This window comes from Taudactylus pleione, unplaced genomic scaffold, assembly GCF_031769625.1.
Source record: "Taudactylus pleione unplaced genomic scaffold, aTauple2 ptg000066l, whole genome shotgun sequence".
Classification (NCBI taxonomy): Eukaryota; Metazoa; Chordata; class Amphibia; order Anura; family Myobatrachidae; genus Taudactylus; species Taudactylus pleione.
The window spans coordinates 17,224,274-17,239,258 of record NW_028284468.1 but is presented as its reverse complement, the minus strand read 5'-3'; the positions used below and the strand labels follow the sequence as shown (position 1 = coordinate 17,239,258).

The window sequence follows — 14,985 nt, the reverse complement described above, 5'->3', positions numbered from 1 at the left end:
GGCGTCGCTGGGCTGTGCTCTTTCATAGCTCTCCGGTGGCCATCTTCCCAGGCAACAACGCAGAGCTCCCAGGCAGGCTTCCAGTGGACCGGTCCCCCTGCATACCTCTCCCCTGATCAGGACAGTGTTCGCAGCGCTATAGCCCTCCCAGACACTGAATCTGGGAGGTTGATTGTAGCTGAAGGTGCAGTGAGTATACTTCTCTGCATGGTATGTGACTATTGCTAGTGCTGCTGTCTGTGCTTTTTTCTACTTACTGTCAGCTTTTTACCTATCCCTTTCCTTCTCCTACGGCCCGCAGGTGTGTGGGGGAGGGGTGTTCTTTCTGTGTACCTCACTTATATAGATCAACGTATTTGTGAGGTCCGTCACATACTACGGTGTGCTACTCAGTACCAGATTGTGGGCTGTTTGTGTTGCATACTTGGGAGTGCGTGGGTGTTATACGCCTTACCTCGTTTCGGTGACACACGTTTATTGCAAAAAGTTTGTGTCATGTCTGATGAGGAGAATGAGCGCTCCGAGGCTCCTGTGTTGTTTTCCTGCCATCGCTGTTCGGCAGGGGTTGACGGGGCAGATTTGTCTCAGGATGGTCTGTGCGGGCGGTGCCTGCTGGTGCCTGGTCCCTCTAAACCCCCGGTGGCGCAGGATCCTCCGTGGGCGATGTTTACGCAAGTGCTGGCGTCGATCTCGGACCGGCTTGCGGTCCCGTCTGCGGCCCCTTCTAGGGCGTTGCCCCAGCCTACCATCTCCCGTTCCCCAGGTGTGACGCGTCTGGTGCAGTCTCCTCCCGGGTCTCAGACTGTGGGTCCTTATGCGGGTTTGCCTGTATTTGTGCAATCTCCCATGGTGCCGCAGCAGTCGATGGTGCCGTTTCAGGGGTATCCTCAAACTGTACCCCCTCCCTGGGTGGAAGTCCTCTCCAGCTCTGTTCAGAGCCTGGCGGCTTCGTCATCGGCCTTTCAATCTCTGTTGCAAAGTGATTTGCCCCCACGGGCGTCCAAGCGACCCGTTCCGGCTTCACTGGCGGCTCAGTTCACGGACGTGTCTTCGGATGCCGGGTAGATCCATGAAGACTCTGACTCAGATGCCGGGGCCCAGGAGGTGGAGGCTAAGTCCTCCATTAATGTGCCGGCATTGGTTAGGGCGGTGCGGGCCATCCTTCATATTGAGGAGGATGTGCCGGCTCCCAGGTCAAAGTACCCTAACTTTAAAAAGGCCAAGGTAACTTCGACGGTTTTTCCTCTGTCTGACCAGTTAACGGATCATATGGCAGGGGCCTGGCAGTTGCCCAGCAAGAGATTCCAACCGCAGAAACGGTTGGCTTCAAACTATCCGTTTCCTGAGGCTCATTGCAGGAAGTGGGAAACTCCGCCTGCGGTGGATTCCCACGTTACCCGCTTAATTAAAAGCGCTACGCTGCCTTTGCCGTCTATCTCCTCCCTGAAAGATCCCACGGACAGGAAAGTTGAGACTTGTTTAAAGTCTATCTACTCTCTCTCGGGGGCGGTGGCCCATCCGTCCATGGCCATCTCTTGGGTGGCTAAGGCCATCGAGAGCTGGGCCAACGCTTTGGAGGATACCTTTCCGGAAGATGCTCCGGAGATCCAGAGAGCGTTGATAGGACAAATGAGGGATGCGGCTTCCTACATTGGGGAAGCTTCGTTAGATGCGAGCCTGCTGACCTCTTGGGTGTCGGCTGCAGCTGTGTCGGCGCGTCGGTCCTTGTGGCTGAGGTCTTGGAGAGCTGACGCGGACTCCAAAAAGGGCCTGGAGGCCTTACCTTTTAATGGGGAGTTGCTTTTTGGTCCAGACTTGGACAAAATTGTGGATACTTTGGCTAAGTCTAAATCAGCCTTCCTCCCTTCGGCTTCTGCACCTACCAAGGTACGGAGCTCTGCCTTTCGGTCCTTTCGGGTTCAGGACAAGGCAAAAGGTCAGTCCTATCCGAGGCAGTCGGCGACCAAGGCCGCTTCCAAGCAGGAGGATAAACCCTCTGCCTGATGGGACGGGCCTCCCTCTGGGGGACCCCAGAGTGGGAGGCCGACTTCTTCTGTTTGCCCAGTGCTGGCACGATACTACCATGGATGCCTGGGTTCGAGAAGTGGTCTCCCAGGGGTACACCCTGTCTTTTCGGCACAGACCGCCCCGCCAGTTTTTCTGCACGAGTCCTTCTCAGGATACGACCAAGACCTTACAGATTCAGGTAGCTATAGAGTCCTTGCTGAAAGCAGGGGTCATTGTTCCCGTTCCTCAATTACAACGAGGGACGGGGTACTGTTCTTCTCTGTTTCTAGTGCAGAAACCCAATGGTTCTCATCGCCCTATCCTCAACTTGAAGTCTCTGAACAAATTCCTCAGAGTTCTCAAGTTCAGGATGGAAACGTTACGTTCCATCATTCTGGCGATAGAACCGGGGGATTACATGGTGTCCCTGGATATCCAGGACGCCTACCTCCATGTTCCGATAGCACCTTCGCACCAGAGGTATCTGAGGTTCGTTATCCTTCAACACCACTATCCGTTCCGGGCGCTACCCTTTGGTCTCTCCACGGCACCGAGGGTGTTCACGAAGATTAGGCGGTCATGGCCGCACATCTTCGGAACCAGAATGTGCCGCTGCTGCCGTATCTGGACGACCTCCTGTTGCTGGCGAGCTCCCCGGAGGTACTGCTTCAACATCTCCACCTGATGATCGCTTGCCTGCAAGCGCACGGGTGGCTGATAAATTGGAAAAAGTCCTCCCTGATTCCATCTCAGCGGATGGTTCATTTGGGAGCCCTGCTGGATTCTCGTCAGCAAAGGATCTTCCTGATCCCGGAGAAGGTCTCCTCCCTGCAGCTGCGGATACACAGTTGTCTGAGCAGTTGCCGCCTGTCGGTCCATTCATCTATGAGAGTTCTGGGCTCCATGGTGTCGACGTACGACATGGTGGAATTTGCCCAGTTCCATTCCCGGCCCCTGCAGGGGCTGGTTCTATCGGAATGGAACTGGGTTACCTCACCGGATCCGCTCTCAGTTGCTGGTGTTGTCCACGGAGGTTCGGCAGTCTTTGGCTTGGTGGCTTCAGACAGCTCATCTGGTCGAGGGGCGCCCCTTTTGGATCCCGGACTGGGTCCTGCTCACGACGGATGCCAGTCTTCGGGGTTGGGGGGCAGTGACCGGCTCGTTGTCACTTCAGGGTCGTTGGTCTGCGGAAGAAACTCTTCTTCCCATTAACATTCTGGAACTGCGGGCAGTATACAGGGCCCTGCAGTCGTCCGGTCCCGTTTTTTACAGAAGGGCGGTTCAGGTGCAGTCCAACAACGCCACCACGGTGGCATATATCAACCACCAAGAAGGAACTTGCAGTCGGGCAGCGATGTTGGAGGTGTCTCGCATCCTTGCTTGGGCGGAGTGTCACATTCCAGCAATCTCGGCAGTCTTCATTCCCGGAGTCCTCAATTGGGAGGCGGACTTCCTCAGCCGTCACGACGTGCATCCCGGGGAATGGTCGCTTCACCCAGAGGTGTTTCAGCTACTCGTGGACAGGTGGGGGCTGCCGGAGCTGGATTTGATGGCTTCCCGTCACAATCACAAGTTGCCCGTTTTACGGGTCAAGGACAAGAGACGCAGGCGCCAGTCTGGTAGACGCGCTGTCGGTGAAATGGACGTTTCACCTGGCGTATCTGTTTCCTCCAATATCCCTACTTCCTCGGGTTCTGCGGAAATTCAAGCAGGACGGCGGCACGCTCATGCTGGTAGCTCCGGCGTGGCCCAAACGTCCTTGGTACTCCGATCTGAGGTGCCTCTCCATTGACGCTTCGTACCTTCTCCCTCAGCATCGGGACCTGTTGTCTCAGGGGCCCTGCCTTTACCCTGATCTGGGTCGGCTGTCTTTGACGGCGTGGCTCTTGAGACAGCCGTCTTGAGGTCTAGGGGTTTCTCCAGTTCGGTCATTGGTACCATACTTAGGACACGCAAGCCTACTTCCGCACGGATTTACCACAGGGTGTGGCGCACTTATTTTCAGTGGTGTGAATCCAGAAACTATGACCCTCAGGTGTTCCGGGTTTCCAGAATCTTGGAGTTCCTTCAATCGGGTTTGGACCTCGGCTTACGCCTGGCCTCTGAAGGTTCATGCGTCTGCTTTGTCCGTGTGGTTTCAGCGACGGATTGCTACACTACCGGATGGTCACACCTTTTTCCAGGGTGTTCTCAGGATCTCCAGCCTCCCTTCGTGCCTCCTGTGGCTCCTTGGGACTTGGCGGTTGGGCTACGGGTCTTGCAGGGTCCTCCTTTTGAGCCTCTTGAGTCGGTGGACCTCAAGTGGCTGACGTTCAAGACCGTTTTTCTCCTGGCGATTGCTTCTGCCAGGAGGGTGTCCGGGTTGGGGGGTTCTTTCCTGTTTCGCCCCACTTTTCTGATTTTTCACCAGGACAGAGCGGTGCTCCGCACTCGTCCTGAATTTTTGCCCAAAGTGGTCTCAAAGTTCCACATTAATCAGGAGCTTGTCGTGCCAGCTTTTCAGTCACCTGATCTTTCAGCTGGTGAGGCTTCCTTAGATGTAGTCCGGGCACTTAGAATCTATGTGGACCGGACTGCTTCGGTTAGGAAGTCTGATTCATTGTTTGTCCTCTTCGGTTTTCACAAGAGGGGTTTGCCTGCCAACAAGCAAACGGTAGCCCGTTGGCTTCGTTCAGTTATTTGTGAGGCTTATACACAGGAGGGTTTACCTGTGCCAGCCTCTGTTAAGGCTCATTCCACTCCTTCTTGGGCTGCTAGACGTGGCGCTTCTGCTGTTCAGCTGTGTAAGGCGGCCACTTGGTCTTCAATTCAAACGTTTTTGAGGTTCTATGCGTTTGACACCTTCGCCTCTCAGGATGCATCCTTCGGGTGCTGGGTGCTCCTTTCAGCACAGTAGCGTCCCCGCCCTTAGTTGAACTGCTTTGGGACATCCCCAAGGTCAACCCTGTGGACCCTGAAGTAGAAAACGAGATATGGTAAGAACTTACCTTTGTTATCTCTGTTTCTACGAAGTCCATAGGGTCAACAGGGCGCCCGCCCTGACACACCTGGCTTCAAATGGGCTGTGTGGCTGGTCACCGGTTTTCCGTTTCCCATTTCTGTGAGCATGGTTTCTTGTGTGTTCCAGTCTTCCTTCTCTCTGTTTAGTCTCCTCCTCCGGCCTTGGCTCGGGGGCGGGGTATAGAGGAGGAAGGACCCAAGTGCATCCTGGGAGCAGCAAAGCTTTTACTACGTGGTGCTCGTGGATCCAGATCCAGCTATACCCCAAGGTCAACCCTGTGGACCCTATGGACTTCGTAGAAACAGAGATAACAAAGGTAAGTTCTTACCATATCTCTTGTTATACTGAAGTATACCCCAGAGTTTTGACTATAAAATTTATGACAGGAAAGGCTCTGCCTCACCTGACTGCACATCACGTGTGTGTGTATAAATTATATATTTAGATATATTCTCCTGTACTATCGGTGACTGTAAAAATACTTGTTTGCCCCACTGTGTGTATATATGTGTGTGTGTGTGTGTGTGTGTGTGTGTACAAAAAATCTCCTAGGGTTCTAGGGCCATTTGGTGACTGTAGCCATTGTTCAGGTCACCAGTAGGTTTTGTCCACATTTTCACATATCTAAGCTGGATGCTAGCCAGGGTGGATTACTACTACTACTTCCTTTTTTTTGACCAGTCTGCCCTTCATGTAGCAGGAATGGGTAATGTGTAGCCTTTGCAGGGCAGCAATTCGATTTGCAGTTGTGTCCCTGCCCTCCATTTTTCAGTGTCCCTGGGCCTGTTGTGCTTCAAGACTTACAGTACTTACCCCAGGTTATTGAACTTAAGGATCCTGCACGGGGGGGGGGGGGGGGGGCGGTGGTTTTGTCTGGTCCTGATTTGACTAGTAGGTACGGGGCTCCTTATATTGGTACATTTGGGTCGAAATTCTGTCTTGTGCTCCCTGGAGTCGTCTTGTGTCCTCTGTGGGAGGTTTAGGTACTACTTTGAGATAGTAGTTATTGTCTGTACTGCAGGCTATTTTGTTAGCCGGGATTGACTGTGAGGTAAGCCTTTCTATTTAGTTCAGATTTTTCGGGAGAATGCACACTTTTTAGGAGATGCGGGCCTGCCTTGTGGCACATCCATTTATTGTTGGCTGGTTGCACTCCCAGGTGCAAATTCCACTTGCAATGTTAACTGATAATTCTACCATTGCGGATGTCCATGGCCATGTCCACGCCTATAACCAGTTTCTGCTGGAACTCTGGTGCACTGCTCAGGATTGTGGAGGATACCATTTTCCTTCCTGCAACCTCCCTTCTATCAGGGCTTCTAGGTTGTACATTGCAGTGCTGTAGTCGGGTGTTTGGATGTCTGTCTTGTTTGGTTTGCTTCGGAATCTTCCAGCATGCGGCTTCTTCGGGGGGGAGTTTGTTTCAGATTTACAGGCTCACAATGTTTTGCTTTTCCCTAGTTTCAATCAGTAGGCTGTTCTGTTGGGACTACGCTTTTAGTTTAGCATAGTTGGCTGTTAGTGTGCTTCCCTTGTCACTTCCCAGTTTATGCTTATAATTTCCTTTTTGCAGGTATCCTGCTGTCAGGTCACGTTTCCGCCTTTTCAGTTCTGTTTCACATTATATTTGGATGTTCCGCCATTTCTGCAGAATGTGCCGCATGTAAAGCCCTACTCCTGTTCTACAGGTCCTTTTGGAGGTGGTTCAGTGGGTCCCTTGGTTGGCCTGCGGTGGCTTAATTGGAGGGTGGGGCTCTGTTGCCCTTTGTTTCCGTTTGTCAGGTCTCTGAGCTTGCAGCTCCATCTGCTAGTTCTCCTTACCTGATTTTTCTGTTTGACCAGGCGATGCTCTGCATTACGCCAACCGTGTCTCGCTGGGCCACTTCTTCTATTCAGTATGCTTAGGTCTCTGGGTTAGCCGGTGCCTGACCCTTGGTTGAGCAGCTGTAACGGATTGCTCCTTGGCCTTCAGACAGTGTTGAATCTGGTTAAGATCGAAAAAGACTATGTGGCTACTGCCACCAGAGATGTGCATATGATTTTGTGCATGGCTCTGCCATTGTGTGTGCTCCTTAGATTAGATGGCAGGGGAAAGAGGATTTTTTTTTTGTACTCCCCGCAGAATCAATTCCTACGAATCCACCTGGGGGACACTGCGGTCCCTCCATGATTGTTTATTCATGTTTGTTGCATGCTGTGGTCTACTTTTGACTTTGATATATAAATAACTGAGTTGCTGCATTAGGTGGGAGAGCTTAAAGATGTAGGGGTTGAGCTCCAATAGTTTGGAATGTGCAGTGCCTACTCCTCAGCCTCCCCTCTAAAACCAGTCTGCAGTGTCGCCTGATGGACTCAAAGGAATTGATTTTACGGTAAGTACAAAAAATACTCTTATTAGCTGCCAGCAAATACTACACTATAATAACAGACCTAGGGGCCTATGTATCAAAACTGGGGGAGAGATAAAATTGTAACAACTAAATCACCAACCAATCAGCTCCTAGCTATCATTTTTAAAATACAGCCTGCAAAATGTAAATTGGAAGCTGATTGGTTACTACTTTATCTGTCACAATTTTATCTCTCTCCCAGCTTTGATACATAGGCCCCCTAAAGTACAAATCTCACATAACACCCCTTTTAAAATATCTTAATGTTCAAACTTTGCCACCCAGAGATTTCATATGTTTGGAAAAGTAGAACCCTGCACTCCACCCAGACAGGATGTGTGTAATGCCCGTAGTCATTTCATCTAGATTGTTTAACTTGCAGAACTCAACCTACTTATGTTTCTCATTTACACAGCATACATTGTATTACTGTTTGTTCTGGTTCTGTCACAGAACTTTGTTTAGACCTGTGTGTTCCAAGATCATAGGCGTCACGCTGCTGACAATATCTGGCTCCGCTGACTTGTGGGGAAGATATGGTTAGAAAATGTGAATGTGAAAATCGGGCTCAGCTAATCTCCACGTGCTGCTATGATTTAGCAATGAGTACTGCGTTTCCTTAGAAGCTGTTCATGTGCAATCTTTTCTCTATTGTCACCTGTAATATTACTACAGCAAGGTATTCTTCCTTCCCCTTTATACCAATCCACACACTCTAGTAACTCTCATTTTACCACTTTCATTCACATTCTTTTATTATTTTGTGTCAGGCATTTGAAATCCCACTGGAGGAAGCAGAATGGGTCGGCTTAAGTTTGGAAGAGGCTACAGAAAAGCAAAGACTTATAGAAAAGAAGGTAAGTTAAGCATTTATAAAGCTTGTATTCAAATCCATCTTGCATTGCTCACTTTCACCTAAAATCTGTTTTTCCATTACAAGTGTGACCTCTTTATAGTAGTCATTTGTGCAGCTACTGTGGTTTGTTGTCCAGTGCTGTGTTTGCCGGGCGGTTACTGGGCCTAACTCAGAGACTGACGCAGTAAGCACAGCAGTTGTGCGAAAATATGCTAATGCAGCAGGAGGCATCTTGTGTTAATAGACGCCTCTTGCATGTTTGTGTGATCTGCTCTTGCATCTGAAGATGCAGCATTGGATCACTTTGTGTGACCATCAGAAATGTGGGTAACCCTCAGGTTACTTAGGATGGCCGGGGATTTGATGCTGCAGAGGTCAGTAAATCGGTGTGGGAAGACGCAGACACTGACTTCGGCACTCCCACACAACTGAGGCGCCATACTTCCGTTTTGGTGAAACTCTTCCCATCACCGTCCTGCTCCTCGCTCCCAAATGGCTGCAGCTTAGGGGGGACTGCGTTTGGTGACGCAGGACTAGTTCTGCACATGCACAGAACAGGCACTGTGCATCCGCAGAACAGAGAACATTGGAGATGTATATAAACCATTGCTTCTGCTTATTTTCTGCACACAGGAACTGTTTGTCTCTTACTGTAGTAAGATAAACCCTTTTAAGAAAAAAAAAAAAAAAAGTAGTGTCTAAGAATGATTTCTTGCATGCTAGTGTATAAATGCTGTTGCCATAACCTGTTCTGCATCTGATTTCAGGATCCCACACCTGTATTTAAAATTGCAGTAGAGAATCTTGTCAAGAAAATAGTAGCCCAGAAACTAGAGGAACCAGCAGTGATAGAGAGGAAATCCTAAGGATCGATCGAAATCTCTCTTTTGATAGTAAATGGTGAATGTGGTGTACCGTTTTCAGCTTGTAAGTCTGAATTGTATTATGCAGCTGTTCAATTCTCCTATTGGTAAAATTATCTATGTTTCATTTAAAACAAATCTAATAAACGATCTTTGTATAAATAAATGTGTATTTTTTGTTACTGCTCAGTTTCACAAAGGGAACACCGGTTGCACACAAGTCTCCCTAAGGAGTGTACTATTAATTGGGAAAGCGTGATGTTCCAGGGGCATGCCCCTCCCTCAGGTGCTCATCTAAACTTATGCATGAAAATATTTGATGTATGACACATATCCAAAATTCATAGATTCAACTTGTTAGTTCAAGCCCCATACTTGAAGAGGGGCAATACTTGGTACACTGCAGTGATTAATCCCTTTTTAACCTGATGTCTAATTGGTTCTCAAAATTTAAGCATTCCTGGAATTGTTACCTTTATGCGGTGGCGTTATATGTTTACAGTATAGGAGTAGTAAGTATTACATCCTTGTCATCTACTTGCAAGTATGTAAATAATCAGCAGCCAGATATATGTAGAAATCTATGCTAGTAATATGCAACTTTCACACCTACCTAGTTGCATAGCTGATGAAAGAAATAGTGCCAGTCTGTTTAAACGCAGTTACAGAGGGTATGCAGTCGGGATGCCGATGGTCTAAATGCCGACCGTCGGCATCCCGACTGTCTAATCTCGGCAAGGAACCCGACACCCAGCTTACATATCGAAGGTAAGCCGGGCGCGGAAAGCCGCAGGGGTGGGTGGGTTAGATTAGGGGCTCCCAGGGGGGGGACTTAGGGCTTAGGCACCCACCCGGGAGGTTAGGTTTAGGTTAGGGGAGGGGGGGTTAGGTTTAGGCACTTAGAGGGGGGTTTGGCACCCCTAAGGTAGGGTTGGGGTGGGGGGAGAGAGTTAGGTTAGTAAATAGAAAAAATACCTGTCGGGATCTTCACTGCCAGGCTTCCGCTGTCAGGATTTGAACTGCCGGCCGAAACATACTGATTCAGTTACAGAGGCGTGCATAAATTAGCCATTGCGATGCCATACGCAGCTTGAGTGCTCACTGCGTACAGGAAAGTTAGCAATTTATGAGTGAGGTCTGACCTGCCGTAATTGTGCGAGAGGCTCCGATGTACTTCAATGTTTTGGATGGATTGCAAGGTATTACGGATGTGCAAGAGGGGAAGTGGGCGTCTGCATTGTTGTCCGTGCGAGTGCTTTGCAATTATTAACATACTTTCCCAGTAGAACTGCGTGTGTGATTGCAGCTGCGATCTCATCAGCGATCCTTGCTGAATCAGGCCCTATATACTAAGCGAGAGAAAGTGCCAACCAATCAGCTCCTTACTGTCATTTTGCAGGCTGTGTGTGAAAAATTAGTTAGGAGCTGATTGGTTGGTACTTTACCTCTGTCCACTTTTTCTCTCTCCAAGGCTTAGTACATAGAACCCATATTCTCATACCCTTAGCTCACAGCCCATTAATCTGAAATTTGAGTTCCTACTTTGAAAAATTAATTTTGAATAGTAAATTATTTATATATGTAAAATATATATATATATATATATATATATATATATATATATATATATAGTACATACGTGTGCATATATAATGTATGTGTGTTTATATGTGGATATATATTAGTGTGACAGGGACAGCATGCTTTCACATGAGGTTAATGTGGAGCAGCAGGTTTGTGCAGAAATTGAGCAATAAACAGCATGGTAATGGGATCCACTCCAGGTTTTCCTGTGGTCATTTGTAAGCCACAAAGCAAGGCTAATTAGCAGCACCTGTTATCTGTCTTTAAAGTTGTCAGTGGAAATCCACAATGATCCTGACAGTGACTTAGTCGCCCATGTTATAGGCCTGGGGGTGACTAGTGTTAGGGATCCTGGACCCGAGGGTCCACTAAAAGAATTGTGTTGCAGTATGGAAGATTCTGTGTACCTGCTGTAACATCTTGCCTGTGAACACTGCACTGACCTGTATAATCTGCCTGTGGTGAGAAAATAAACTTCTGTTGGATTTTACTCCAGCCTATGTGATTCTTGTAACGTTTGGTGCCCGAACATGGACCTTGCTGGATACTACTACACAGCAAGAGCCTGGATACAGTGACCGGATTCACCCACAGCGGCAGTGAGATGCATTGCAGGATGCTACCCGCTGCGCAGCGGCTTGGTGAGTCTGAGTCTCGTTACTAGCAGCTGGGTAGGTGAGTGTGGCAGGCCAGCCATAAAGCGGCAGTTGTTCACAGTGATAATCTGTCCATGTGTATATGCAAGTTGTGCACAATATAAAACTGCTTAATTCCTGTGTATGGGGCTGGGAGCCCAGGGAATGTAGTGCAGTTTAAGGGAAGCCAGCTGATATAGATTGCTGGGAATCTGGCTTGCAAGAGAGTTAATTAAGCCTGCTATATTTATCCACTAAGAGAAAAGCAGTGTAATATGTTTACTGAATTTGTTGGAGGGCAGCAAACTCAAATAAAGTTACTGCATGCTGAATTACAGGAAATAAGAAAAGCTGGGCAGGAGTGGGAGATTTTACAAATGCTTACACCAACCGATGATATTGAGACTGTTCGCTTAAAATGGCCAGAGGAGGAGTGGGCTGCCAGATTAGCTCCCTGTCTCACAGGGTATACACAAAGAGCATATGTTGCTTTAACAGTGTCTGATGCCAGCTCCTATCCTCATCTGAAAGAGGCTATACTCAGCAGGGTTGGGGTGACTGGCCCCAGTAAAACCCAAGAGTTTCATGAGTGGTGGTTGAACCCATCTGAGCCTCCTAGAGTACAATTGGCAAAACAAGCCTGGTTGCAGCCGGATAAAAATTCTGCACAGCGTGTGGTGGAAATGGTTGCTCTAGACCAGGCTTGTCCAACCCGCGGGCCGCATGCGGCCCAGGTTGGCTCGTAATGCGGCCCGCATACCTCTCAAGTGTCCCGGATTCAGCGGGACGTTCACGATATGTCCCGCTGTTCCGGGATTGCTCACTGTAGTCCCGGCGCCCCCAGACCACGCCCCCACGCTCTCCTTCATTCACTGTGCCGCCAGCGTAATCACCAGTGGCGGGCTGGGCAGGGTGCCATGTGCCCCCCCGGGCCGCAGCGTCATGCGGGCCACGGGCCGGTGCAGTCTGTGTCACTGTGACACAGACTGCACCGCGTGTGTAGCGCTGACCGGACGGAGTCCGGTCAGCGCTACACAGCACAAACACGCAGCCGCCGGAGCCGGCAGCTTTGTGTTTGCTGTAATCAGCAGCTGCTGAGAGTCTGTCAGACTCTCAGCGGCTGCCACTGCTCCCACTGCGGGAGCCATCTTCCGGCTCCCGCAGTGGGTAATGGGAGAGCCATCGTCATGATGACGTCTCTCCCATAATGCAAAGCGGCCAGAGGAGCCGGTGGAAGCGTCGGGACCAGGAGCGGGAGTTTCAGGTAAGTGTTTTTTTTTTATTTTTTTTATTAAGTCTCTCTCTACTAGGGGGGGGATTACTATGGGGGCACTACCAGGGGGGGATTACTACTGGGGGCACTACCAAGGGGGGGGGATTACTATGGGGGCACTACTAGGGGGGGATTACTACTGGGGGCACTACCAAGGGGGGGGGATTACTATGGGGGCACTACCAAGGGGGGGATTTCTATGGTGGCACTACTACGGGGGGATTACTACTGGGGGCACTACCAGGGGGGGGGATTACTACTGGGGGCACTACCAGGGGGGTGGATTACTATGGGGGCACTACCAGGGGAGGGACTACTACTACTGGGGGCACTACAAGGGGGGGACTACTACTACGTTACTGTTATTTTATTTTATGTGCGGCCCAAGCCAAGTTTTCATCTTCTAATGTGGCCCAGGGAAGGTGAAAGGTTGGACACCCCAGCTCTAGACCATGCTATACGGGCATTAGACCATTGTACAACAATGGGCTCTGCAAATTGACCCCCAAACATTTGAGGAGTTAGCGGTGGTAATTGAGCGGTACCTGACTCTTGGGAAATTGAATTAAGCAAAGCAGGGGTTCTAGCCAGTACCCAAGCCTAGAACCCAGGTCTCAGTTAAAGCGAACAACCCGGCTGTGTGTTGGTTGCGGCGAGCCCAGTCATGCACTGGGACTGGCCAAAACAGGGCGAGCCGATGGACTGCAGTGCGGGAAAAACAACTCGACCGGTGCTCAGCATGGCTGTTGGAAGCATTTCCTCGGCGGAGACTGCTTTGTTTCGTTTGATGGTGCAAGTGGAAGCCCGTAGATCTGGGCCTTAGTGGATACTAGCAGTGAATTAACTATCATCTCTGCTAACCTGGTTCCACCCGGGGCTGATCAGGTGCTACCCCCTGTAAAGGTTATATGTGTACATGGGAATGTTGAAGAATGCCCCTGAGTGCGCCTCCCGGTAGTGATAAAAGGGCGATCTCTGAAGGTGGTAGCCGCAGTGGCCACCAGACCACCCTACCCATTGATCTAGCTTAGGATTTTCCGTTACTACAAGAAGTGGTTACTTGGGATGATGACAGCAGATGGACCACGTTAGAGGTGTCCCAAGAGCCAAGCTCTGCAGTATCCCAAAGGTTGGTGGCTGTAACATCCTCCTTGGCCAGTGAGCAGCAGGAGGCACAGTGGATTCAAATTGGCAAGGAAGTGTCTTTACAGGACTTTGGCCAAGACCAACAGAATGATGGGAACTTGATAAACGCATTTGAAAATGTTGTCGAAGTAAATGGTAAAGTAATTACGGCTTTACCAAAAGAAGGTGTACCATACTTTTCATTGAAAAATGATTTGTTATATCGTGTAATATACAGTATTTGCAGGGTAAGAAAGTAAACCAATTGTTCCCTGGAAACACGAGCAGTTAGTGTTGAAGGCGGTTCCTACACACCTGTGGGGTGGCCATTTAGGGGAGGAGATAAAACAAAGATAAACAGCGCTCTAAGTATAAAACATTTAATAAATACTTATTGATAAATACCTATATGAACATGTCAATGACATGTGAGAATTACTAAAATACTACACAAATCACTTCTTGGTTGACTCAAATTGGTCCCAATCACACGAGGAACATAATAAATCCATAAAGTAAAGGATGAATGATGTTGGGAAATAAAGTCCAGCCTGATAGTTACCCAGTCCTGTTGGTTAACAGATAGAGTTGATCCATTTCACAGTGCTGGCAGATAGTAGCACAATAGGGGTACCCCAAGCACAAATGAGTTGCGGACTGTGAGGAAAGTACCAGTGTCCAAATATAGCCGGGGTCCAATTAGCAATGTAGGCACTTCGAACAATAAAGGTCCCTAGGGCACAGGTCCTCAGCTGGGCTGGCATGGTGGATATTGCCCGATGGCAGCAGCAATAGTCAAAGTGGAATAGGCAACCAATCACTGATGCGTTTTGCTGTGTCAGAATCACAGCTTTATCAAAGGTGATGGTATCTTGGCTGTAAATCCTATTTATAGTCTATTTCTAAAATGGCTGCTAATTGGCAGCTTTTGCATACCAAAACACAGTAAATAACAATAAAAGAACAGTGAGAGCATGTATACAGGTACATCTAAGGAGGCAGACTTATCGAAGTACATATTAATCTAAAGATCGGCTAGATCAGATGAGAATATAGCTTACCGATTGTAAGTCTCTCCGCCCACGTGATGTAAATAAACACGTGGGGGAGAAGGGTGTGTGGTGAGAGGGTGGTTTATCTCTAATGCCTATAAATGGCTCACTCGCTGTCACATGTTAGTTTTAAATACACATGCTATGCGGGCTTACTCATACAGAGAACCCACTCACGTGATCCCGATCCATATCACGT

At 49.1% G+C, this 14,985-nt stretch overlaps 1 protein-coding gene across 3 annotated transcripts in view; it reads left to right on the top strand.

Annotated features, from left to right (window-relative positions):
• The window catches only part of MRPL28 (mitochondrial ribosomal protein L28), a 42,319-nt gene extending 33,036 nt beyond the window's left edge, over positions 1–9,283 (top strand). For all 3 annotated transcript variants that reach the window (XM_088466882.1, XM_088466881.1, XM_088466880.1), the window contains 2 exons: positions 8,169–8,255; positions 9,022–9,283. In XM_088466882.1, the coding sequence (XP_088323008.1) occupies positions 8,169–8,255; positions 9,022–9,120 (186 nt within the window). In that variant the 3' untranslated portion in view covers positions 9,121–9,283. The remainder of the gene's footprint in view (positions 1–8,168; positions 8,256–9,021) is intronic.
• The last annotated feature ends 5,702 nt before the right edge of the window (positions 9,284–14,985 follow it).